Source organism: Staurois parvus, unplaced genomic scaffold (assembly GCF_062004578.1).
Source record: "Staurois parvus isolate SC_StPar_1 unplaced genomic scaffold, SC_StPar_1.0 ptg000790l, whole genome shotgun sequence".
Lineage (NCBI taxonomy): Eukaryota > Metazoa > Chordata > Amphibia > Anura > Ranidae > Staurois > Staurois parvus.
In genome coordinates this window covers 75,454-99,994 of record NW_028318586.1, presented here as the reverse complement: position 1 = coordinate 99,994, position 24,541 = coordinate 75,454, and the positions used below count along the sequence as shown (strand labels likewise).

General features: G+C 45.4%; 1 protein-coding gene across 1 annotated transcript; it reads right to left on the bottom strand.

Annotated features, from left to right (window-relative positions):
- Positions 1-3,711: 3,711 nt before the first annotated feature.
- LOC149444303 (uncharacterized) lies at positions 3,712-23,079 on the bottom strand. Its single transcript, XM_089654698.1, has 4 exons — positions 23,023-23,079; positions 18,504-18,710; positions 18,236-18,380; positions 3,712-4,903 (listed from the first exon to the last, which is right to left on the bottom strand). Exons 1-4 carry the CDS (start codon positions 23,077-23,079, stop codon positions 4,056-4,058), a joined length of 1,257 nt encoding a protein of 418 aa, XP_089510824.1. The 3' UTR covers positions 3,712-4,055.
- Positions 23,080-24,541: the final 1,462 nt, after the last annotated feature.

The following is a 24,541-nucleotide window of genomic DNA, read 5'->3' as shown; positions in this document are numbered from 1 at the left end:
CCTTGATGTAGGACAGAATATAAGGAACCGCCTCTCAGACGTCTTGATCCCTTGTGAAAAAGTCCAGGAAGTGACAAAATGCATCGGAACACATGACGTCTGACAAACTTACTGGAAACAAAACCGGAAGTGTGGTGGTGGCCATTTTGGAAGTGGGAACATGCGGTTCTCTATACATAGGACTACACCTGAGCTGTTCTGAATGCTGGAAGCTGATATTCTTCAATTGTAATGTAAGATATTCAATAAATATTGACTTATGTTACTATATAGCGCTGATTGTCTCCTATCTCACCTGATGAGGAATATGGAAGAGTGCCAACAGGAACATTAGGAAGCCTGGAGAGTGCGACTATCCCCTGAAAGCCTGGGATTTATTTCCAGAGGGGAATGATCCATTGTTGCACCAGTTGGAGGAGAGCACTTTATTGTTCACTATTATTGAGTTTGTAGCGCTCACTATTAGAGATTTGGGTTATTCTCCATTCTCACTATTTGGAGGTGATCACGTTTCATCGTTTGGACTTGGAATGGTCACTCTTCTGATTCTTGTCACGAGTGTATTTACATATTCAGAGATTGATATATTGGTAGAGGAATTGTTTTTTCACGTGTGAGCTCACGGTATGCAGTTGGCATGATACACGGTTCTTTCACTATTTTACATGTATGTTCAGTTTAAAGGTAATACACTATCAGAAGTTTATTTTTTTGAGGTTCACAAAGAATTTTGGAATTTCCATACTGGATGATTAAAGATGATACGAGTTTGCTCTGGAATTTGGAAAGACATCTTTACAGAGACATTTGGGACATTTATTTTGATATATAATTTTTTATTTTTATTTTACAATTTATTTTATTGTATATTGGGATAGATTCATCTATGTTTAAAGAAGAGTTTAGTTACATGTTCATTTATGTACCGTATTGCATGACCGCGCAATTGTCAGTAACACTAGTGCAGCGCTGTATAGTAAAACAATGGTGTAAATTCCATTATCTATCCCATAGTTTGTAGACGCTATAACTATCACACAAAGCAATCAATATACACTTATTGGGAATTTTTTTACCAAAAACATGGAGCAGAATACATTTTGGCCTAAACTTATAACTAACTTTGAGTTTACTATATATTTTTTATAGCTGAAAGTAAAAAATATCATTTTTTTTCAAAATTTTTGGTCTTTTTTTGTTCATAGCGCAAAAAATAAAAAGCGCACAGGTGATCAAATACCTCCAAAAGAAAGCTCTATTTATGTGAAAAAAAGGACATAAATTTTGTTTGAGTGCAGCATTGCATGACCGCGCAATTATCAGTTGAACAAGTGCAGCGCCAAAAGCAAAAAGAGGCGTGGTCAGGAAGGGGGGTAAGTCCTTAGGAGGGGGAGGGGTTAAACTCTCCAGTATCTTCCCAACTATAGAAGTTCCACTAACAGCTCTATAATTACTTGGGAAAGATTTTGTCCCCTTTATAAATATTGGCCCCACATTGGCCTTACACCAATCCAGTGGTACTATGCCAGTCATTAAAGAGTCCCTAACAATGAGAAACAATGGCTGTGAGATGACAGAGCTGAATTCTTTAAGGCCCCGTGGGTGTCTGCCATCCGGTCCAGGGGCTTTATTCACCTTTATTCTGTACAAATATTTCTGGATCATATCAATTGTGAGCTAATGTGGATCATCTGGGGGGTGTCAGTACCACCCCCCATTATGGACAAGAGCCCCCCCATACTTCTTTGTATACACAGAGCTGAAGAAGGGATTTCATACATTGTCCTTCTCTTTGTCCCCCCCCTCTAGATGGTTCTGTAAAGGGCCTCCATGCTGGGACCGGACCTTTCTACTATTCATATATTGGAGGAATGTTTTGGGGTCGTCCTGATATCTTTCTGTCGTTTGTTTTCAGTTTTTGTGCCTTTATTTCCTTTTTGCATCTTCTGTTCTATTCTTTGTAATGTGTAAACGATGATCGCGTTTGTCGCGGTATGGGAGCCTGCCAATTATTAATCCCCTTATTAATGCCTTGTATCACATGCCCTCAGAGTTCTGCTCTGTATTGTTCCAATTGTCCCCTGTGTCACTGGCCTAATGGCCTAATTAAATTACTCTGGACCCCTCCTCCCTTCCCCCTTATGCCAAATTCCTGAACTCTCTGAACAGGACCCATTGCCATGGTAACCCGACAGGAAGTATCAGGTTACCAGCTCAATACTTAAGAGAGAGCAAGGAAACCCCCAGTGTGTTCTCCTGGCTGGGTGTGTGAGGGACGGCTGTGCTGAGCGCCAGCTCCTCTCATCCCCCGTCCTCCTCCTCATCTCCTGGACTGTCTGTGTTGCCTGCAATCCCTGCACTGTGGAGGAATCTTCTGCTGTCCCCGTGAATCTGCCTGGATCTATCCCCTGCCTGGACTGAGCCCCTTGTTCTCCGTGAGTACCTGCTTCCTCACTGCTACCTGAACTGTTACGGTGGTGACTCCTCGCACCCCTCTCCTGTGTCGGACTACCCCTGTTACAGGGACACCCCCTTGGCTCTCCTAGTGGACTATAAGTGGGTGGGGACCCTCGTTACCATTGAGTGGCAAATCCACCCTTTCTGCCACCCCCGTATTGAAGGACTGCCATCTGTTTGTCTCAATAAAGCTTTGTGCATCTGTCATCCTCTCTGTGTGTTCTGTCCTGCCTTTCCTCCGTCACAGCGTTCCTTCATTTTTATATGTAATAAAAGCTCTTTTCTTATTATCTATCGCTTTTGTAACTTTGGCCGTAAGACACATAGGTTGGATTTGTAGCCTTTTATACTTGTTGCCCATGGGAATATATTTTGCAGTGTGGTCACATACAGGCTTTTTGAAGAACTCCCATTTCTGGTTTGTGTTCATCGATGCCAGAATTCCCTCCCAGTCTAAGTCTTGGAGAGCAGCTCTCGGAAAATTAGCTCTCTTAAAGTTGAGCGTTTTTATTTTCTCGTATGTGCTCGCTGTTTACAGCTAACAATAAATGAAATCATGTTATGGTCACTGCTACCCAGATGTTCTTTTATATGGACATTCGTAATAATATCTGCATGGTTTGAGATGACCATGTCCAGCAGAGCATCATTCCTAGCTGGGGCCTCTATGAACTGGACCATAAAATTGTCCTGTAGTAGGTTTATATATTTTTGCCCTTTAACTGTTCCTGCAGTACCATTACTCCAGTCACTTTCTGGGTATTTGCCATCCCCCATTATTATCACTGTGACAGTCCTTGCAGCCCTTTCCATCTGTGGGAGGACCTGAGTCTCCACCTCCTCATTAACACTGGGAGGCCTATAACAAACTCCAATGATGACCTTTGTAGTACGCCCCCCATGTGCAGCTCCACCCATAATACTTCAGCCTCATCACACTCTCCATCAACTAGGTCCTCTTTCACACTCGCTCTGAGATCACTTCTCACATAGAGACAGACACCACCCCCTTTCCTATTTCCCCCGTCTCTCCGAAAGAGAACCTAGCCAGGAATATGAATGGCCCAGTCATGTGAGGAATGAAGCCAAGATTCAGCAATACCAATTCAATCCTAGTTCTCTTCATGCACCAAACCTTCCAACTCACCTATTGTGCTGGGCACACTTCTGGCATTGGGGAACAAACACTTTCATTCACTGACACCTTGTCCATTCACCGACACCTTGTACATTCACTGACACCTTGTTCACACGGATTTTGTGTATTTTTTATTTTCCTACAAATGCTACCAATTCCACTGGTTGTTTGTAACATGGGAACCTTCTTATCATCTGCCATAGCCCTCCCCCCATTCCATCCCCTAGGGGTACTGACCCCAGTCTGATCTGTCTACCTCTTTATAATCCCAGATGTATAGGAAGACAGGACTTCAGTGAGGAACATTTCCCTCACTCTGGACAGGAAAGTGGCTTCACCCCCATGTGAGTTCTCTGATGTCTGTAAAGATTGGACTTATCTGAAAAACATTTTCCACACTCAGGACAAGAATATGGCTTTTCCCCCGTGTGAGATCTTTGATGTGTGTAAAGATGGGACTTCACTGAAAAACATTTCCCGCAGTCAGGACAGGAATACGGCTTCTCTCCCTTGTGTGAGATCTCTGATGTCTGTAAAGGCTGGACTTCACTGAAAAACATTTCCCGCAGTCAGGACAGGAATACGGCTTCTCACCTGTATGAAATTGCTGATGTCTATAAAGATTGGACTTCTGTGAAAAACATTCCCCACACTCAGGACAGGAATACGGCTTATCCCCCGTGTGAGATCTCTGATGTGTGTAAAGATTACAGTTCATTGAAAAACATTTGCTGCACTGAGGACAGGAATACGGCTTCGCCCCTGTGTGAGATCTCTGATGTGTGTAAAGATTACACTTCACTGAAAAACATTTCCCGCACTCAGGACAGGAATACGGCTTCTCCCCCGTGTGAGATCTCTGATGCTTGCAAAGGTATGACTTCAGTGAAAAACTTTTCCCACACTCAGCACAGGAATATGGCTTCTCCCCAGTGTGAGATCTCTGATGTCTGTAAAGATGGGACTTCCTTGAAAAACATTTCCCGCACTCAGGACAGGAATACGGCTTCTCTCCCGTGTGGGTTCTATTATGCACATTAAGATGGTATGTAGAATGGAACCTCTTCCCGCACTCAGTACAGGATAACCTCTTCCCTGTTGGAAGGCCGGCCCGGTCCCGCACAGTCTGAGGTTCCTCAGGATACGAGGAATCCGATGGTCCATCTACACTGGGTGGTGCCGGATGGACATTGGAGGGAGCCGGGTTTTCTCCTGGACTAGACTGTGTGATGTCCTCATCTTCTACTTTCCAGTCTGGAGTCAAAGTGAGACAATCCTCGGAGGTTTTCCTCATCTCCCGGCCATGGACTAAAAGACAGAGGATTATTAGACAGGAGCTGATTGGTTCCCCCAAACCAGGACTCCGCCCACATCAGGCAGCTTGGTCTCGGAGGAGCTTACAGTTCCACCCTCAAGAGAACTAGGAAATGGCTTCTCTGATCTCCTACCAGGTCATTTCTTTATTCATGGACCTTAGTCAGAGAGTGAGGAAACAACCAGAACTGATACATAAATTGTGTCTGCAGCACAGAGAAGGAAGATTATCCAAAGTTGGAGGATGTTATCACATTATTATCACCATGTAAAAGTCTGTGCTCCAATCACATCATCCGATATAAAATGTCCAGCTGGGAGGAAATGGGGGGAACAAAAGAGAATCCATATTATGTGTATATATAGCAGTGGGGGAGGGGGGAGAGCAGAAGTCAGGACTATGGAATGTACAACATAGAGTATATAGTGCAGGGGTCAGGAGTATGTAATGTACAACATAGAGTATATAGTGCAGGAGTCAGGAGTATGTAATGTACAACATAGAGTATATAGTGCAGGGGTCAGGAGTATGTAATGTACAACATAGAGTATATAGTGCAGGGGTCAGGAGTATGTAATGTACAACATGGAGTATATAGTGCAGGGGTCAGGAGTATGTAATGTACAACAGAGTATATAGTGCAGGGGTCAGGAGTATGTAGTGCAGGGGTCAGGAGTATGTAATGTTCAACATAGAGTATATAGTGCAGGGGTCAGGAGTATGTAATGTACAACATAGAGTATATAGTGAAGGGGTCAGGATGATGTAATGTACAACATAGAGTATATAGTGCAGGGGTCAGGAGTATGTAATGTACAACATAGAGTATATAGTGCAGGGGTCAGGAGTATGTAATATACAACATAGAGTATATAGTGCAGGGGTCAGGAGTATGTAATGTACAACAGAGTATATAGTGCAGGGGTCAGGAGTATGTAATGTACAACATAGAGTATATAGTGCAGGGGTCAGGAGTATGTAATGTTCAACATAGAGTATATAGTGCAGGGGTCAGGAGTATGTAATGTACAACAGAGTATATAGTGCAGGGGTCAGGAGTATGTAATGTACAATATAGAGTATATGGTGCAGGGGTCAGGAGTATGTAATGTACAATATAGAGTATATGGTGCAGGGGTCAGGAGTATGTAATGTACAACAGAGTATATAGTGCAGGGTCCAGGAGTATGTAATGTACAATATTGTGAGGGGAGTGACTCTGGGTGGGGGGCACAGCCTCCTTTGGAGTGGTGGGTAGACCCCTGCTGCAGCTCCCCATATCCCTCTTATGTGTAAATCACCCTGTGCCTGTTAGGGGTACAGGGTGGAATGTCCTAGTATTGTGTAGACATGTATAGGTGGGGTGTGGGGGTTGTTCATTGTTTACTGCCATGTGGTTTCTCCATTGTTCTATTGTGTCTTCCTTGCCAGCAAACTATTATGGGATGTATGTGTTCATGTATTGTCTACTGCCACATGGTGTATCACATTGTTCTATTGGGTGTGTATTGTCTACTGCCACATGGTGTATCCCATTGTTCTATTGTGTGTGTATTGTCTACTGCCACATGGTGTATCCCATTGTTCTATTGGGTGTGTATTGTCTAATGCCACTGGGAGTATCCCATTGTTCTATTGGGTGTGTATTGTCTAATGCCAGTGGGAGTATCTCATTGTTCTATGGTGTGTCTTGGTTTGGTGGGGGGTGTTTCCAGCAGCCCTTCCCCCTGATGGGATGGCCTGCTGATGTGTTTCCTGTTACTGTTTGTATTTCCCCACCATGTGTATATCTTGTGTTTGTGTTACAATAAAGCAGTCTCACTTCCTGTCTTAAGAAGAGTCTGGTGCTGTCTATTTCCTGTATGGTCAGCGGTGGTGTCCGTGGATAATGTTCGGACAGGGAAGCGAGAGTCTAACGGAAATACTAGCGCATTTGGGGTCCGGTTCCGTTACAAATATAAATTATACAGTATATATAAAGTGTAAATGTGAACGCAATATTAAAAGTGGAAAAAAAGCAGCCAGCATATAAAAGGTAAAACCTCAACACCTTAAAATGATAAATAGAAATAAATATGCAGCGCTAAAAACATATATCTTATAAAGGTAAGGGGGGCGCATGCGGGACCAGGACAGGTGATGGCCGTGTTCCTCTGAGGCTCCCTGCTTCCCTGGCCTTAGCAACTCACCCATGGCGCAGCGTCGGCCTCCGAGCATCCCTGGGTGAGTCACCTCAGCTCTGCACCCGGCCCCCACGATAAGGGGAGAGAGACAATGGGCAATATTGGGCACTGGAAGCCCCCCTCCCCACCGCCGAGTGACCCGCGGCCATCCCTGCTGTAGCGGTTCCTCACCAGGCCGCAATCCCCGGCCTCTATTACATCTGAGACCCGGAGAACGAGCTCTGGGCCCCCAGTGGCGGCCGGAGGTACTGCAGCCACCAGCTCTACAGTGCAGCCAGCATCCCCTGCATCCCCACGGTCTCCTAACCCCCAGATGAAGGATCCCGAGCCCCTGACACTGGTAGGGGGGGGGCAATAGAACACCCTTCGTTGAGCCATCCTCCCACTGTTCCTTCCACTCCTCACTCCTCATCTTCTCTCACGGTGTTTGCATTGGAGGAAAAACTTCAAGTTTTTTTACGCAACATTACCGCCTCTATATCCACCGAAGTGGGCAAATTGGCTTTGGATCTTCGAGGGGAAATAGCTCAGATCGGTGAGCGTGCGGATCAATTGGAGAACAAATTTGATGAATTGGTGCAATACGTCCATGTCTTAGAAGAAGATAACGTGTATCTGAAACACACCATGTCACAAATCCAGCTCCAACAAGAAGATTTGGAAAACCGGGAACGTCGGCAGAACATCCGTATTCGCGGTATGTCTGAGTCTATTGCCGATTCCCAACTCCGCCGACATCTCTTATCCTTTTTCATCGCAACCGCCCCCATGGTCCCAGAAGCAGATTGGCGCATGGACAGGGCCCACCGATCACTAGGCCCTAGACCTGCTGATGGTACCAGACCTCGTGACGTCATCGTCCGCTTTCATTTTTTTGAAAGCAAAGAAGCCTTGCTAGCCTCCGTACGCAAAAAGCCTTCCTTGGAATTTAAAGGGGACAAGCTCCAGCTCTTTTGTGATCTTTCTCCGATCACCCTGGCCAAACGGCGGGCACTGAAACCAATCACCACGCACCTTCAACACCACTGTGTCCCTTATCGTTGGGGATTTCCCTTCAAGCTGGTTGTCTCCAAAGACACTTCCCAAGTTATTCTATGTGATCTCCAAGAGGCGGACTCCTTTCTGAAGCAATTGGGAGTACCTCCTCTACCAGAAGACGCCTCCTCATCACCGCCTACTCCATCTCGCCCTTCTGTTACTCCCAAAAAGATTTGGACACCAGTTTGTAGGGGTCGGAAGCATTTTTCACATACTCCACAATGTCCTTGTCCTCATTCCAGAGATGAGCCTACCTGATGCTCTTCTAGAGTGTTCTCCTGTGGATACTTCGGGGTTGTCCTTTATTCCCTCCCTTCTTCCCTTCCCTTCTCTCCCCCCCACCCCCCTTCCCTACCCCCCCTTTTTTTTTTCCCCTGGCTGAGCCCTTGCTGGGTGCTTTCATTTGCTCTGATTTTCTGGCCGGGTTTGACGACTGTTATGTTCGGTTGTCGTGTTGGCCTGGCCTGGCCTGGACGACTTGGGTATAGTTGTTTTTCCCAAGTGTATATCCTCACGGATATCTATGTCTTTTATTGTTATGTTTCCGGTTTATCTATTAATGTCATTTGTTTTTTGTTTAGTTTCATCAATGGTTTTCCATTTACCTTTCCTGCTGGTACACATGCTATATCTATTGTTATTTTGTGATGGCTTTGCGACTTATGTCATATAATGTCAAAGGCCTTAATTCCGTTCAGAAGCAGTGGATGGCTTTGAAGGAATTCCGATCTTCAGGAGCAGACATTATTTTTGTCCAGGAGACCCATTTTAAATTAACGGGCTCCTTTCATTTTGCCTCATGGTTTTTTTCCCAATCCTACTCGGCCTTTGACCCATCTGGGAAGGCTGGAGTGGCAATTTTGATTCGGATACATTGCTCCCTTCGGGTCGTTTGCTCCAGGGTCGACCACCATGGTCGCTTCATTATTTTAGAATGTACACTCGGTGATCCTCCTCTTATCTTGATGAACTTATATGCCCCCAACTCAGGTCAGTTACAGTTTCTTACACAAACACTCACCAAATTAGGTTCCTTCCCTACTCCACACATGATTATAGGGAGTGACTTTAACTTAATCCTCTCACCACATAAAGATAGGAAGGCTCTTTTTGAGTCTACTCCCTCGAAGCGGCAATGTTCCTCTTCAAAATCTTTTCGTAAGCTGATCAGGGAAAATCGTCTCTTTGATGCATGGCGGATCCGGCACCCCCTTCACAAACAATTCACCTTTTACTCCACTCCTCATCGTAGTTATTCACGCCTAGATCACTTTTTTATTTCAGCTCCTCTGCTCCCCCTTCTGGTTTCCTCTGATATCAACCCTATCACATGGTCTGATCATGCCTCCTTGACCTTAAATCTCCTTTTCCCTACTGTTAGGCCTAAGGTGGGTCAGTGGCGCCTTAATGAAACCTTTTTAACCATGGAACATCTCCGTGCTGAGCTTTCACAGGGACTTGACATGTATTTCTGCCACAATGTAGGCTCTGTACCATCCAACTCAACCGTATGGGAAGCCCACAAGGCGGTATTTCGAGGTCTGTGTATCTCCATGGGCTCTCGCCTGAAGAAATCCTCAGAGTGCCAGGACTACCCTAGTCCGCCAGTTAACTTTGGCTGAACGTAGACTTCTCGCAAAACTGTCTATTTCTGGGCTGCGTAAAGTGACCTCTCTCCGTGACCGAATCAAGGCTCTTAATGCCTGTAAGTCCACTAAATCTCTTCTCTGGGTCAAGCAGAAGTTCTATGAATTTTCCAACAAACCTCACCGCATGCTCGTTATTAGACTCAAAGCCCAAACTCCCTCTACACTCCCTCTACACTGCCGGACCATCTCATCCAACCGAATGGGGACCCTACTTATGACCCCCATGTAATGGTCTCCCTTTTTGGCTCCTATTACGAGTCCCTTTACAACTGTTTGACCCCAGATCTCCATCCTCCCCTCACAGAGACTTCTTTCGATAGGTTTTTTAATCCTCTACTATTGCCGAAGCTATCGCCCTCTGACATCTCGGCCCTTAATGCTGACATTTCCTCTGAGGAACTATTTGATACAATCAAACATCTCCCCTCACGCAAATCGCCGGGACCAGATGGACTTCCCTACTCTTACTACAAGACTTTCATTGGTATCCTGGCTCCACATCTTCTCTCTCTCTATCAGGATTTTTTCAAGGGTATTACTCCCCAGGCTGACTTTTCCTGTGCATACATTTCCGTAATTCCCAAACCGGACAAAGATCACTCTATTTTAGATAATTACGGTCCTATTGCCCTACTTAATTCCGATTACAAGATTTTTACTAATATCCTAGCCAAGCTCATACACAGAGACCAAGTAGGCTTTGTTCCTGCCAGACATGCAGTGGACAATACTAGGAGATCCATTGACCTGGTTGACTTGGTTAATCGGTCTGCTACGCCCACCATTTTATTGAGCTTAGATGCCCAAAAAGCTTTCGACCGCCTCAGCTGGCCTTATATGTTTATGGTCTTGGAGAAGTTTGGCTTCCGTGGCCCCTTCGTGGCAGCTTTAAAAGCTCTTTATTCTTATCCTTCCTCGCAGGTCAGATTGGCCTCCTTTCTCTCCCCTCCTTCCAGATGTCGAATGGTACGCGACAGGGATGCCCACTCTCCCCTCTATTGTTTATCCTCTGCTTGGAACCTTTGGCTATTGCAATTCGGTCTCACCCCGACATACAAGGGATATTATCCCATGGCCATGAATACAAACTATCTCTATTTGTGGATGATATCCTCCTTACACTCTCGAATCCCCAAATCTCTCTTCCAGTACTGCAAAACATTTGATGTCAGTTTGGGACTCTCTCGGGTTACAAGGTTAATACTTCCAAAACTGAAGCACTTCCACTCCATATCCCACCAGCTGTTCTCACGTCTCTCCAGGAATCCTTCCCTTATCGATGGTGCACTCATTCTCTAAAATACTTGGGTACTAGTCTCACTTCCTCCTACGATTCTATATATGACGCCAATTTCCCCCCCTTATTTACAGCTATTTCTCGCTCCTTGAAATTTTGGGATACCCTTCCCATATCCTTCCTGGGACGCATCAATGTCATAAAAATGACTGTACTGCCCAAACTTCTGTACTTATTTGCGACCCTCCCCATTCCTGTTCCTATGTCCAGACTACACTCCCTCCAGAAATCCTTTCTACATTTCATCTGGCATAATAAGCGACATAGAATTGCACGTAGTGTACTACTCTCTCTGCGCTCTAGGGGAGGCCTAGGGGCACCGGATATCGTGATCTATTACTATGCTACTCATCTCCGCTTCCTCGCATCGTGGTCTTATAACCCTCCCAACCTGTGGACTGAGATCTAGTCCTTACAATTGACTCTGACTCATTCTTGCTCTCTCCTCTGGTTGACCTCGGTGGTGGACCTTGTCCCTATCCATCATTTTTTCCTTGGCCCCATGCAATTCTCCATGAGTATCTGGCAGAAATGTAAGACTAGGTTTGCATTGACATCGGATTGCTCCGCACTGACTAATGTCCTCTTCAACCCCAGCCTTCCAGACAGTTTGGCCGTGTCCCGGGTGCTCCCTTGGGTCACAGGTAACCTCTTCCAACTACGTCATTTAGTACACCCGTGACTCGGAGGCTGCATCCATTCGCTTACCTCCAGAAAAAGGATCTACCTTCCCAACACTTATATATCTACCTCCAGATATGCCACTTTTTCTCTACCATGTCCCCCACATTGACTATTGGGAAACCCACTCCCTTTGAGCGTCTGTGCATACAGGGTCCACATCAAAGGGGCTTAATTTGTAATACATATAAACTTCTTATGGATGCCTCCCCCCTCTCTAATGACACTCACCACTACATGCGCAAGTGGTCCCAGTTTTTACAATGTGACATTGATCTGATGCAGTGGAGGAAAATTTGGGAAAACTCATGTAAATCTTCTGTCTGTGTGGTTTATAAGGAAAATACATACAAAATGATGATGCTGTGGTACAAAACTCCTGATGTAATCCATGCCTTTAATCCGAATGCTTCTTCCGCTTGCTGGCGTTGCGGGAAAGACCTTGGCTCTCTCTTCCACATTTTTTGGACGTGTGGATCCATCGTTCCCTTTTGGGAAGAGGTTTTGTCCTTTTTACAATTGCTATTGCATACCTCCCTTCCCTTTGAACCTCTGTACTTTTTATTGAGTCTGCCATTCCCAGGTCTTCCCAAAATGGCCAGGAAACTCACCACACATATCCTGACAGCGTCTAGAAGAAGCATTCCTATGTGTTGGCTATCCTCTATACCTCCTTCGATGCCAACTCTGTTTAAAATTATTGCTGATGTGAGACAGATGGAGTACCTGACTGCTCTACATGCCTGTTCGATTGCTGTGTTCGAGGCAGTGTGGCACCCATGGGATAATTTCACTTCCTCCCACCTTTCTCCAAATGTACGGTTTTGATGGCCTCCTCACTGTTGCTATGTGACACTATGTCTGCATGTATATATATACACAGTGGGGCAAAAAAGTATTTAGTCACCACCAATTGTACAAGTTCTCCCACTTACAAAGATGAGAGAGGCCTGTAATTGGCATCATAGGGAGACCTCAACTATGAGAGACAAAATGAGAAAACAAATCCAGACAATCACATTGGCTGATCTGGAAAGAATTTATTTGCAAATTATGGTGGAAAATAAGTATTTGGTGAATATGAAAAGTTCATGTCAATACTTTGTTATATATCCTTTGTTGGCAATGACAGAGGTCAGACGTTTCCTGGAAGTCTTCACAAGGTTGGCACACACTGTTGCTGGTATGTTGACCCATCCTCCATGCAGATCTCCTCTAGAGCAGTGATGTTTTGGGGCTGTCACTGGGCAACACAGACTTTCAACTCCCTCCAAAGGTTTTCTATGGGGTTGAGATCTGGAGACTGGCTAGGCCACTCCAGGACCTTGAAATGCTTCTTACAAAGCCACTTCTTCGTATGTTTGGGATCATAGTCATGTTGGAAGACCCAGCCACGTTTCATATTCAATGCCCTTGCTGATGGAAGGAGGTTTGCACTCAAAATCTCACGATACATGGCCCCATTCATTCTGTCCTGTACATGGATTAGTCGTCCTGGTCCCTTTGCGGAGAAACAGCTCCAAAGCATGATGTTGCCACCCCCATGCTTCACAGTAGGTATGGTGTTCTTTGGATGCAACTCAGCATTCTCTCTCCTCCAAACATGACGAGTTGTGTTTCTAACAAACAGTTCTATTTTGGTTTCATCTGACCATATTACATTCTCCCAATCCTCTTCTGGATCATCCAAATGCTCTCTAGCAAACTTCAGACGGGCCCCGACATGTACTGGCTTAAGCAGGGGGACACGTCTGGCACTGCAGGATCTGAGTCCCTGGCGGCGTAGTGTGTTACTGATGGTAGCCTTTGTTACGTTGGTCCCAGCTCTCTGCAGGTCATTCACTAGGTCCCCCCTTGTGGTCCTGGGATTTTTGCTCACCGTTCTTGTGATCATTTTGACCCCACGGGGTGAGATCTTGCGTGGAGCCCCAGATCGAGGGAGATTATCAGTGGTCTTGTATGTCTTCCATTTTCTAATTATTGCTCCCACAGTTGATTTGTTCACACCAAGCTGCTTGCCTATTGCAGATTCAGTCTTCCCAGCCTGGGGCAGGTCTAAAATTTTGTTTCTGGTGTCCTTCGACAGCTCTTTGGTCTTCACCATAGTGGAGTTTGAAGTGTGACTGTTTGAGGTTGTGGACAGGTGTCTTTTATACTGATAACAAGTTCAAACAGGTGCCATTGATACAGCTAATGAGTGCAGGACAGAGGAGCCTCTTAAAGAAGAAGGTACAGGTCTGTGAGAGCCAGAAATCTTGCTTGTTTGTAGGTGACCAAATACTTATTTTCCACCATAATTTGCAAATAAATTCTTTCCAGATCAGCCAATGGGATTGTCTGGATTTGTTTTCTCATTTTGTCTCTCATAGTTGAGGTCTCCCTATGATGCCAATTACAGGCCTCTCTCATCTTTGTAAGTGGGAGAACTTGCACAATTTGTGGTGACTAAATACTTTTTTGCCCCACTATATATGTATATGTGAAAACTAATAAAAATTGTTAATACAAAAATAAAAAATAAAGGTAAGTATAACCGTATATTATAAGTGGGCGCTGATATGAGCGCAAAAGTAGTGCAGTGGAAATACGTCTATGAATGACGTAACAGTAATAACATGACAGTCCTAGTGAGTCCAATCACAAAATAATGATGTCCATCATGCAAGGTGATCCGTGCTTCGTGACCATCAATACTGGTGCCAAGATCTGGTGAGGTGATGCACTTACCAGAAGTACATATAATATGCGCATTATATGTATATTCTTATGATGGGGTCATCGGATCTGGTCTGAGGCTACGGGGTCATCAGGCTCAGCAGTGGACACTCAAGATGATAACTCACACTCGGGGGTCTCACTCCGCTCACAGACTCATCAGGCAGCTCTAAGCATTGACTCCACACTCCTAAATGGCTCCACCTTGTGAGGCTCGCAATAATCAAGCCAAGATGTCCTTTGCACCATTTTGCACTCATATCAGCGGCCACTTACAGCTGCAAGAAAAAGTAAGTGAACCCCTTGGGATTACGTGGAGTTTTGCATGAATTGGGCATAAAATGTCTTAACGTCATCTAAGTCACAACAACAGAAGAACACAGTCTGCTGAACATAATACTACACAAACATTAGATGTTGCCATGGTTTAATTGCACATAACATGTAAACATTCACAGTGCAGGGAGGAAAAAGTATGTGAACCTTTGGACTTAATAACTGGTTGACCCTCCTTTGGCAGCAATTACCTCAACCAAACGTTTCCTGTAGTTGCAGATCAGACCTGCACAACGATCTGGAGTCATTTTGGACCACTCCTCTTCACAAAACTGTTTCAGTGTAGCAATATTCTTGGGATGTCTGGTGTGAATCGCTCTCTTAAGGTCATGCCACAGCATTTCAATGGGGTTGAGGTCAGGACTCTGACTGGGCCACTCCAGAAGGCGTATTCTGTGCTGTTGCAGCCATTGTTTTGTTGAATTACTTGTATGCTTTGGGTCATTGTCCTGTTGCATCACCCATCCTCTGCGGAGCTTCAGTTGGCGGACAGATGGTCGTACGTTTTCCTGCAAAATGTCTTGATAAACTCTGGAATTCATTTTCCCATCAATGACAACAATCCCTCCAGGCCCTGTGGCAGCAAAGCAGCCCCAAACCATGATGCTCCCTCCGCCATGTTTCACAGTGGGGATGAGGTTTTGATGTTGGTGTGCTGTGCCTTTTTTTCTCCACACATAGTGTTGTGTGTTCTTCCCAAACAATTCAATCTTGGTTTCATCTGTCCAAAGTATATTTTGCCAGTAGTGCTGTGGAACATCCAGGTGCTCTTTTGCAAACTTCAAACGTGCTGCAATATTCTTTTTGGACAGCAATGGCTTCCTCCGTGGTGTCCTCCCATGTACTCCATTCTTGTTTAATGTTTTACTTATTGTAGATGTGTCAACAAAAATGTTAGCATGTGCCAGAGATTTCTGTAGGTCTTTAGCTGACACTCTGGGATTCTTCTTTACCTCATGCAGCATTCTGCGCTCTGCTCTTGCAGTCATTTTTACAGGACGACCACGCCTAGGGAGAGTAGCAACAGTGCTAAACTTTCTCCATTTGTAGACAGTCTGTCTTACCGTGGACACATGAACATCAAGGCTCAAGGAGATACTTTTGTAACCCTTTCCAGCTTCATGCAAGTCAACAATTCTTGATCGTAGGTCTTCTGAGAGCTCTTTTCTGCGAGGCATGGTTCACATCAGACAGTGCTTCTTGAAACCAGTAAACCCAAAACAGGTGTGTGTTTTTTAAGGGAAGGACAGCTGTCAGCAACACATCCAATATCATCACACTGATTGGAGTCAAGGTTGGCTCACTCCTGGCTCCAATTAGCTCTGGGAGAAGTCATTAAGCTAGGGCCTCACATACTTTTTCCTCCCTGCACTGTGAATGTTTACATGTTATGTGCAATTAAACCATGGCAACATCTAACGTTTGTGTAGTATTATGTTCAGCAGACTGTGTTCTTCTATTGTTGTGACTTAGATGACGTTCAGAGCACATTTTATGCCCAATTCATGCAAAACTCCACATAATCCCAAGGGGTTCACATACTTTTTCTTGCAACTGTATGGTTATACTTACCTTTATAAGATATATGTTTTTTAGCGCTGCATATTTTTTTCTATAAATTATACAGTGTAAGGGTCAGGACTTATAATATTGGTATTCAGTAATCAGTGGAAGATTACCGTATTTGCCGGCGTATAAGACGACTTTTTGACCCTTGAAAATCTTCTCAAAAGTCGGGGGTCGTCTTATACGCCGGTACACATGTTAGGGGGGCTGCGGCATTAAGTACAGGGGTTTGCAGGGGCTGACGTCTCTTACCTGGATCCAGTCCCACGACGATCCGGTCCAGGAAGCGCGGCGTCTCCTTCAGTTCGGCCACTGGATGTTCGTGCGGCTGCGCGGCTCCGCCTCCTCACCGGTGATTGGCCGCCAGAACTGTAGCTCAGGAAAGGCACACAGGCGGCCAATCACCGGCGAGGGGGCGGAGCCGAGCGGCCCCGCGAAAATTGAGTGCCGGAGCAGCAGGTAAGTGCTCTGTGTAGAGGTGCTGCTGCAACCACATATGCTGGCTGCAGCAGCACCATACGAGAACAGGGTCAGCAAGTCTCAGTGGGAGGAATAGTGCCCCATCATTGGTGTCACTGATACCAATGATGGGGCACTATTCCTCCCACTGATACCAATGATGGGGCACTATTCCTCCCACTGATACCAACGATGGGGCACTATTCCTCCCACTGACACCAACGATGGGGCACTATTCCTCCCACTGACACCAACGATGGGGCACTATTCCTCCCCCCCACTGACACCAACGATGGGGCACTATTCCCCCCCCCACTGACACCAACGATGGGGCACTATTCCTCCCCCCACTGACACCAATGATGGGGCACTATTCCACCCCTCACTGACACCAATGATGGGACACCATTCCTCCCACTGACACCAATGATGGGGCACTATTCCTGCCACTGATACCAATGATGGGGCACTATTCCTGCCACTGATACCAATGATGGGGCACCTATTCCCCCCACTGATACCAATGATGGGGCACTATTCCTCCCACTGATACCAATGATGGGGCACCTATTCCCCCCACTGATACCAATGATGGGGCACCATTCCTGCCACTGATACCAATGATGGGGCACCTATTCCCCCCACTGATACCAATGATGGGGCACTATTCCTCCCACTGATACCAATGATGGGGCACTATTCCTCCCACTGATACCAATGATGGGGCACTATTCCTCCCACTGATACCAATGATGGGGCACTATTCCTCCCACTGATACCAATGATGGGGCACTATTCCTCCCACTGATACCAATGATGGGGCACTATTCCTCCCACTGGTGTGCATTGGAAGAGGGGTAGTCTTATACGGCGAGTATAGCCCAAACACTACATTTTAGCAGGAAAAGTAGGGGGGTCGTCTTATACGCCGGCAAATACGGTACATGTTTACTGTAGACATGTTGCAGAGATCCCACACCGCTGCCTCCCATCTCCTGAGACTGCACTCAGTGACTTGGGTCTGAGACACTACAGACATATCCCTCCACCCGGCACAGCCAGGAAATAACAGAGAAGGTACCCTGGAAGAGTCAGGCACAAGGCAGGAGACCCCAGTCACATGTCCTGGGTGCCTACATTATGCAATGCTTATAGGAAAAATCAACATTTTGCTGCCAGCTGAACCCCAGAACCTCCATAAATCCAGTCTAGATACATAAATTGTGTCTGCAGCACAGAGAAGGAAGATTATCCGAGAGAAATCCAGGAATACAGGACGGGGAACACAGCTCAGGAAAGTGACCAGGGGATTACAGGCTGATATCACCCAGTCCCCGCCCTACTCTGGACCAATCAGTGAGCAGTATGGGTGGAGGAATGGATTTAGTGTTCATGACCCACCTGTGCTGATCTCTGTAGGAGTGTCCTCCTCTATAAATGTCCCCGTTATTCCATCCTCCTCCATAGACTGCTGATCATCCCTCACATACGCCTCTTCTTCTTCTTCTGCTTTCACCTCAACTTTTATATCTATCAGATCTTCAACCTAAACCAACGGAAGAAAAGAAAATAACATCTGTAAGACATAAGTGTTACTATTGTTACATCACATAAAAAATCCACACATTGTCTCTATGAATTCATGTTCTAGATGCTCCATCCCACCAACCTTGTAACAATGAGGGATGGTGTGATCTTCCTGTGTGGAATCCTGGGAATACAGAGGACGGGGACATCTCTCTGGTGGGTTCCTGGTATTAGGTGGCTCCATCATCTCCTTGTGTCCTTCTGAAAACTCCTCCATCACTCCATACTCCTCATCCTCCTCTTTATACTCTTCTTTAACATCAATATTATCATCCCCGAGGATTCCACTCTGAAAGATATAATAAAACATTCATTGTAACAAACATGCTGTGTATAAATCACAACTACCAATAATTGTCATCATCTACCTGATGATGGTGAGGGATGGTGTGACCTTCCTGTGTGGAATCCCGGGAATACAGAGGACGGGGACATCTCTCTGGTGGGTTCCTGTAGCTGGATGACTCCACCATGGTGTCCTGGTACAGATCTTTGTGTTCTTTTAGAAGCTCTGACTCCTCCATCCCCCCATCCTCATCCTCGTCCTCTTTTATCTCTTCATTAACCTCAACTTTAGGATCTCTCAGGTTTCCACTCTGAATATATAATAAAAATGACATCAATGGTAACAATGCAGATAATGTACAGATCCTAATGATACTATCAGTGATTGTTCCTCATCTACCTGATGATGGTGAGGGATGGTGTGACCTTCCTGTGTGGAATCCCGGGAATACAGAGGACGGGGACATCTCTCTGGTGGGTTCCCATGACTGGATCCATCTGTAGGAAACACACACACTGACTGAATCCATTGTTTCTATGTGTTTATCAGATGATGGGGGATCTAGGTGGATCCTCCGTACTGCTCTCTCCTTTACAATAAAGTCTCCTCTTACCCGGTGATGTGAGGGGCGGCTGATTGTCCATCATGACGTCCTTGTAGAGATCCTTGTGTCCTTCTAAATACTCCCACTCCTCCATGGAGAAATAGACAGTGACACCCTGACACCTTATAGGAACCTGACACACACAATGATACAGTCACCATCCAGACACATCCCTTGTCTGTTACTGGAGAATGTCCCAGAATTCCCGGCACCGCTCACCTCTCCTGTCAGCAGCTCAGTGATCTCTCTGGTGACTTCTAGAATCTTCTTCTTCTTTCTCTCTTCTATCAGGGAGGGAGGTGGAGGCAATGTGATGTCATATGATCTCCAGACTTCACAGGAGGAAAACTCTACATCTGAACACAAATAGTCACATCAAATGATATTCCCAGAATCCTCCTCACCTCTCCATTCAGGTCTCCATTTTATTAAAGCCCCACTTCAGGCTGAGGTATAATTTCCCCCCACAGGACCCCCACACTACGCAGGGTATAGGCTTGTTGCAGCATTCTGATGTCATTACATACAACGCAGGACCAACAGTCCCACTTTACATGTGAGGATACCAAGGGACCCCACATCCTAAGAGCGTGTCAGATGGAGGGACATTGGGAGGAGGAGCTGTGAGGTCAGTGTGATGTCATAGGATTCTCTGACTCTGGATGGAGGGACATTGGGAGGAGGAGCTGTGAGGTCAGTGTGATGTCATAGGATTCTCTGACTCTGGATAGAGGGACATTGGGAGGAGCTGTGAGGTCAGTGTGATGTCATAGGATTCTCTGATTCTGGATGGAGGGACATTGGGAGGAGGAGCTGTGAGGTCAGTGTGATGTCATAGGACATATAGACTCTGGATGGAGGGACATTTGGATGGGGAGATTTGAGGGGTCCTCTATATGAGGCTCCTGTATAAACCAAATCCTTGTTCCTGGGTGCGTCCTACCTCTCCTAAACTGAAGAGTGAACTTTGACCTTTACCATCCAGAAACTTGTCTGGAATCTGTGGAAGTAAGCTGTCATGTGATCAGGTGACGTGCGGAGGAACGGAGTGTAAATAGCAGACAATAGTCTCCATCATGAAGGAGATGAGGGGGAGGGGAGGAAGTCACTGAAGGTGACCATAGATCCATGGAAATTCAGCGGGTTCAGCAGGGATCGCTCACATTTCCACCCATGTGTGGTCACTGCTGGATAAAAGCCACTCCCCCAGCAGCTGCAGCCAATAGCTTCAGTGCTGATCCGTGTATTCTGAGAGCGGAGGAGTCCCCCCATTGTCAGAATACAAGAGTGCAGTGGGGAGGATTCCCCCATCCACCTCCAATGTGTGGATGGGGGAATCACTTCAGGTTTTATGGTCATCCCGCTGGCTGAACGATAAAACTGAACCATGTAGGCCAGCTTTGGGAGCAAATATATTATCATCAACTCCTCCCCCTGAAGGGGTTCATCTACATATTACCTCCTCTGCTGCCAGATCCAGGAATGTCTCCTTTCTACTTCCTTATTCATGGAACTTCCTGTCTGGGTAGAAGTCTGAGGACAGACATGACGGGGGGTTACTGGGTGTAAATAGAAAATAACATCTTATTACCTCCTCTGCTGCTACTTCCACCAAGGTCTCCTCTATACGTCCTGCCTGTACCTAACATCACTTCCTGTCTGTACCTGACATCACTTCCTGTCTGTCTTCCATAGAGACTTCCTGTGTGGGTAGAAGTGAGATCCCCACCTTGTGGAGCTCAGAGGAACTGCAGCCCCGAGAAGCGTCTGGTAGTGTGACCCCGGCCTTGTGCTGGGTGTGTATGGACTGTAGATCCTTATAGAGGGGTCACCTCCACTCCCACCAAGGGGGACAGAAATATATGACTGCCGGGGGGGGGGATTTTGGCCCCTTTGATTTTGCAGTAAATGTGATTGCATTAGTCCCATTGATTTTCGTATTTCCATGTAATAAAAGGTGTCACATGATGTCGGGTTCCCCTTTCTCTCCTCCCTGAGTGTGTATTTAGAGGCGGAGCTCCTGCTGGAATGGCGGTCGGAGGCGGAGTCTAGGAGGGAGACTGACAGAACCCGCAGCAGACTTGCAGGAGTGAGCGAGGAGGATCCGGTTCCTTTACTGTTTTAGTCTTGGACTTAATCATCCAGTGCTTATCTGTTCCTGTCCAAAATTTATGACGCTGGCCAGCTTGTGGAATGTGCGCACATAAAGAAACTCACACTGACACGTTTGGTCTGTGAAAACTTCTCTCTAATTTATTGAAATGAAACCGTGAGCTTATATATGAAAAATGATGCGAACATCACGTGATAACAGCATAAGCATTATATTAGTCTTTGATTGGTCACTTTACACGAAAACAATCTCCGTCATGGTATAGGTGTGATCTTCTTCAGTCTTATCTTAAAAAGAGAAAAACATTCTTTTGTCTTCCAAATCACACGATGGGAGGGGGTCTGTTCCTGTGAGCAAATATTTCTTAAGCAAGGATTTCTTAAAGTACCACAAAGCCCAGCAGGCAGAAAATATTCACACAGCATATATATTCATGCTAAACATTTATAAATATGTGGAAAGAAATAGTATTAAAGTATAAAAGTAAATATTTATAAAACTTATAGAAATAGCGTATATATATATATATTCAATAGGAAACGAAATAGGCATTTTACCAAATCCATCACAGTCCCCCCTTAAAATGACTATTTTACTCTGTCCCTATAAGACCTAGCTCATCTGTCCTTATGTACCTTGGAACTCTTTTATGCTGTACGTTAGACAAGTGATGACTATTTCATCACCTCCCTTGCCACAGACTTTGTACATAAAGAAGTCAGATGCTATCCCTACAAAATTGTGAGATTACTATTGGCGGGGAGGGACCGTAATGGGGTATAAGGTTTTCCTTCATCCATCATATGGGGATCCTCTTGGTCCTGGTTCAGGAAGGTAGGTGTTCTGTTGTCTACAGCTTTGCTTATTAACTTCTTTACAAATGGTAGAATACAACATACAATCAGAGCTAAAAGAACTAGAATTATTAGTACAGTTACCCCTATTTGGGCGAGCACTTTTTCCCACCCACTCATCCAGCTGAAATATTGATCCCACAAGTCTGTGATCCCTGAATTCTTTTTCAACTCAACTGACAGATCTTCCAATTTCTTTATAGACAGAGTAACCTTACCATTCGAGCCAGTATTGTCAGGAATATATGTACAACATGTTTCGGTTCCTTCTATCATTTTACAGACACCTCCTTTTTCTGCTAAAATCATGTCCAGAGCCATCCTATTCTGGAATGTCATGTAGGATGTAGGGGCTAACTGGTCAACGATTCCTTGGAGGGCATCCCTGGTGTAATTCACAAACCTCTGTTGGTTGTAGTATATGTAATTTATCTAATCTACATTTTTATTAACAGTTATCATGGGAATCAGGGATTCAAAACCTGCTTTACTTGGTCTCTGGCTTTAAATTTATTAGACACCCCCCTTGGGACTCCAATGGCATCTATATACACATGTGGGTCAAAACTACCAGAAGGAGCTTTTCGTTTCCTCCTATGGCCAGGCGTTGGGTCAGGGATATTCTCTGCTAGGATGTGGAGAGGCATAATGACCTTTGCAAGAGCATACTCACCAGTCCAAATCCCTTCCAATCTTATTCTAATCTTTTGGTCCCCAGTAATCATCCATGACACATATGTATACCTGGTCACTACTATCAGAACATGCTCGTTGTATCAAGATCATATAGATTATGGTCATAGCACCACATGGGATCTATACTACAGAAATCAAAGGTGTAAATAGCTACATGAGTGTTGGATGAGTTGTACCAAAATATAGTGGTGTCACCTATTTCGGTGATATCCACCTGTTGAGCCTCTATCAGACTCATTAGAAAAGGATATACAACATAGTTGTCATGGTGTAGATGACGCCTTTCCCTCAGGGTTCGGGACTTTCTTGCAGTGGGAGGCGTGTATCCAAGTGTTCTTCCTGGCCACCTTGTCAGAAGGGGCTGTGGTCAGCAGAACTTGGAATGGACCATCATATCTTGGCTCAAGGGAATGTTTCCTCATAAATGTCTTTACTAATACCCAATCTCCGGGTAATAGGCTGTGAGTTCCTGTATCTGACTCAGAATCTGGAATGGAGAAAACACTTGGACATGGATACGGGTTAATTCACGTAATAATACAGTCACATAATCAGTTAACACATCAAATTGTAATTGCAACTGTTGTGGAAAATAACAACCAAATATGGGGGCTGAGCTAAACAAAATCTCATAAGGGGATAGGGAGTGTTCTCTCTTGGTGTGTATCTGACACTAAATAGGGCAATAAGCAGACTGTCTGGCCAACTCATGCCAGTCTCTTGGGCTACTTTTAGCATTCTTTCTATTTTCCCACTACTTTGGGGGTGATAGGGGGTATGGAACGCCAGAGTGACTCCTAATGCCGCCCATATTTCTTTGGTTACTGAAGCTGTGAAAGCGGGGCCCTGGTCACTCTCTATCACCTCTGGAAGCCCATATCTGCCTACAACCTCAGTGAGGAGTTTCTTCACAGTTGTTTTAGCAGTCCTGTTAGTTACAGCAAAGGCCTCTGGCCAACTGGAAAACATGTCCACCACCACTAGGGTGTACTCAACCGCCCACTCTTTGGCATCTGGATATGATCAATTTGTATCCTTTGAAAAGGGTATAGGGGTTTGGCCAAGTGTTTCTGTGGTGTCTTCTCTGTGCGTCCCGGATTGCATTTTGCACAGATGGCACATGTTCTGCAAAAATTGTTCGTCAATGTGGTGATTCCAGGCGCTACATAGTACTTGTTGATGACAGAGTTCATGAGGCTCTTTGACACATGGGCTGCTCCGTGTGCCTACTGGACTACAGCTGGAAACATATTCTTGGGTAAACAAAGCCTCTTGTTGCACTCAAACAGACCGTCTTTGAAAATAGCTCCTCTCCATCTCCAGCTTTCTTTTTCTTCTTGACTTGCTGCTTCTTGGAGTTCCTTGAGGTAGTTTCTGTCCACAGGTAAGGTCTGTAAGGTGAACATTGGTTCCCACTTTCCGGTCACCTCTCCTTCCATTTCTGGTGGTCCCATGGCCGCTCGTTTTGCCGCCAAATCTGCCAGATTATTGCCTTTGGCTTCTGAAGAGTTTAATTTCCCATGAACATTTACCTTCAGAATAGCCACTTGAATGGGTAGAAGGAGTG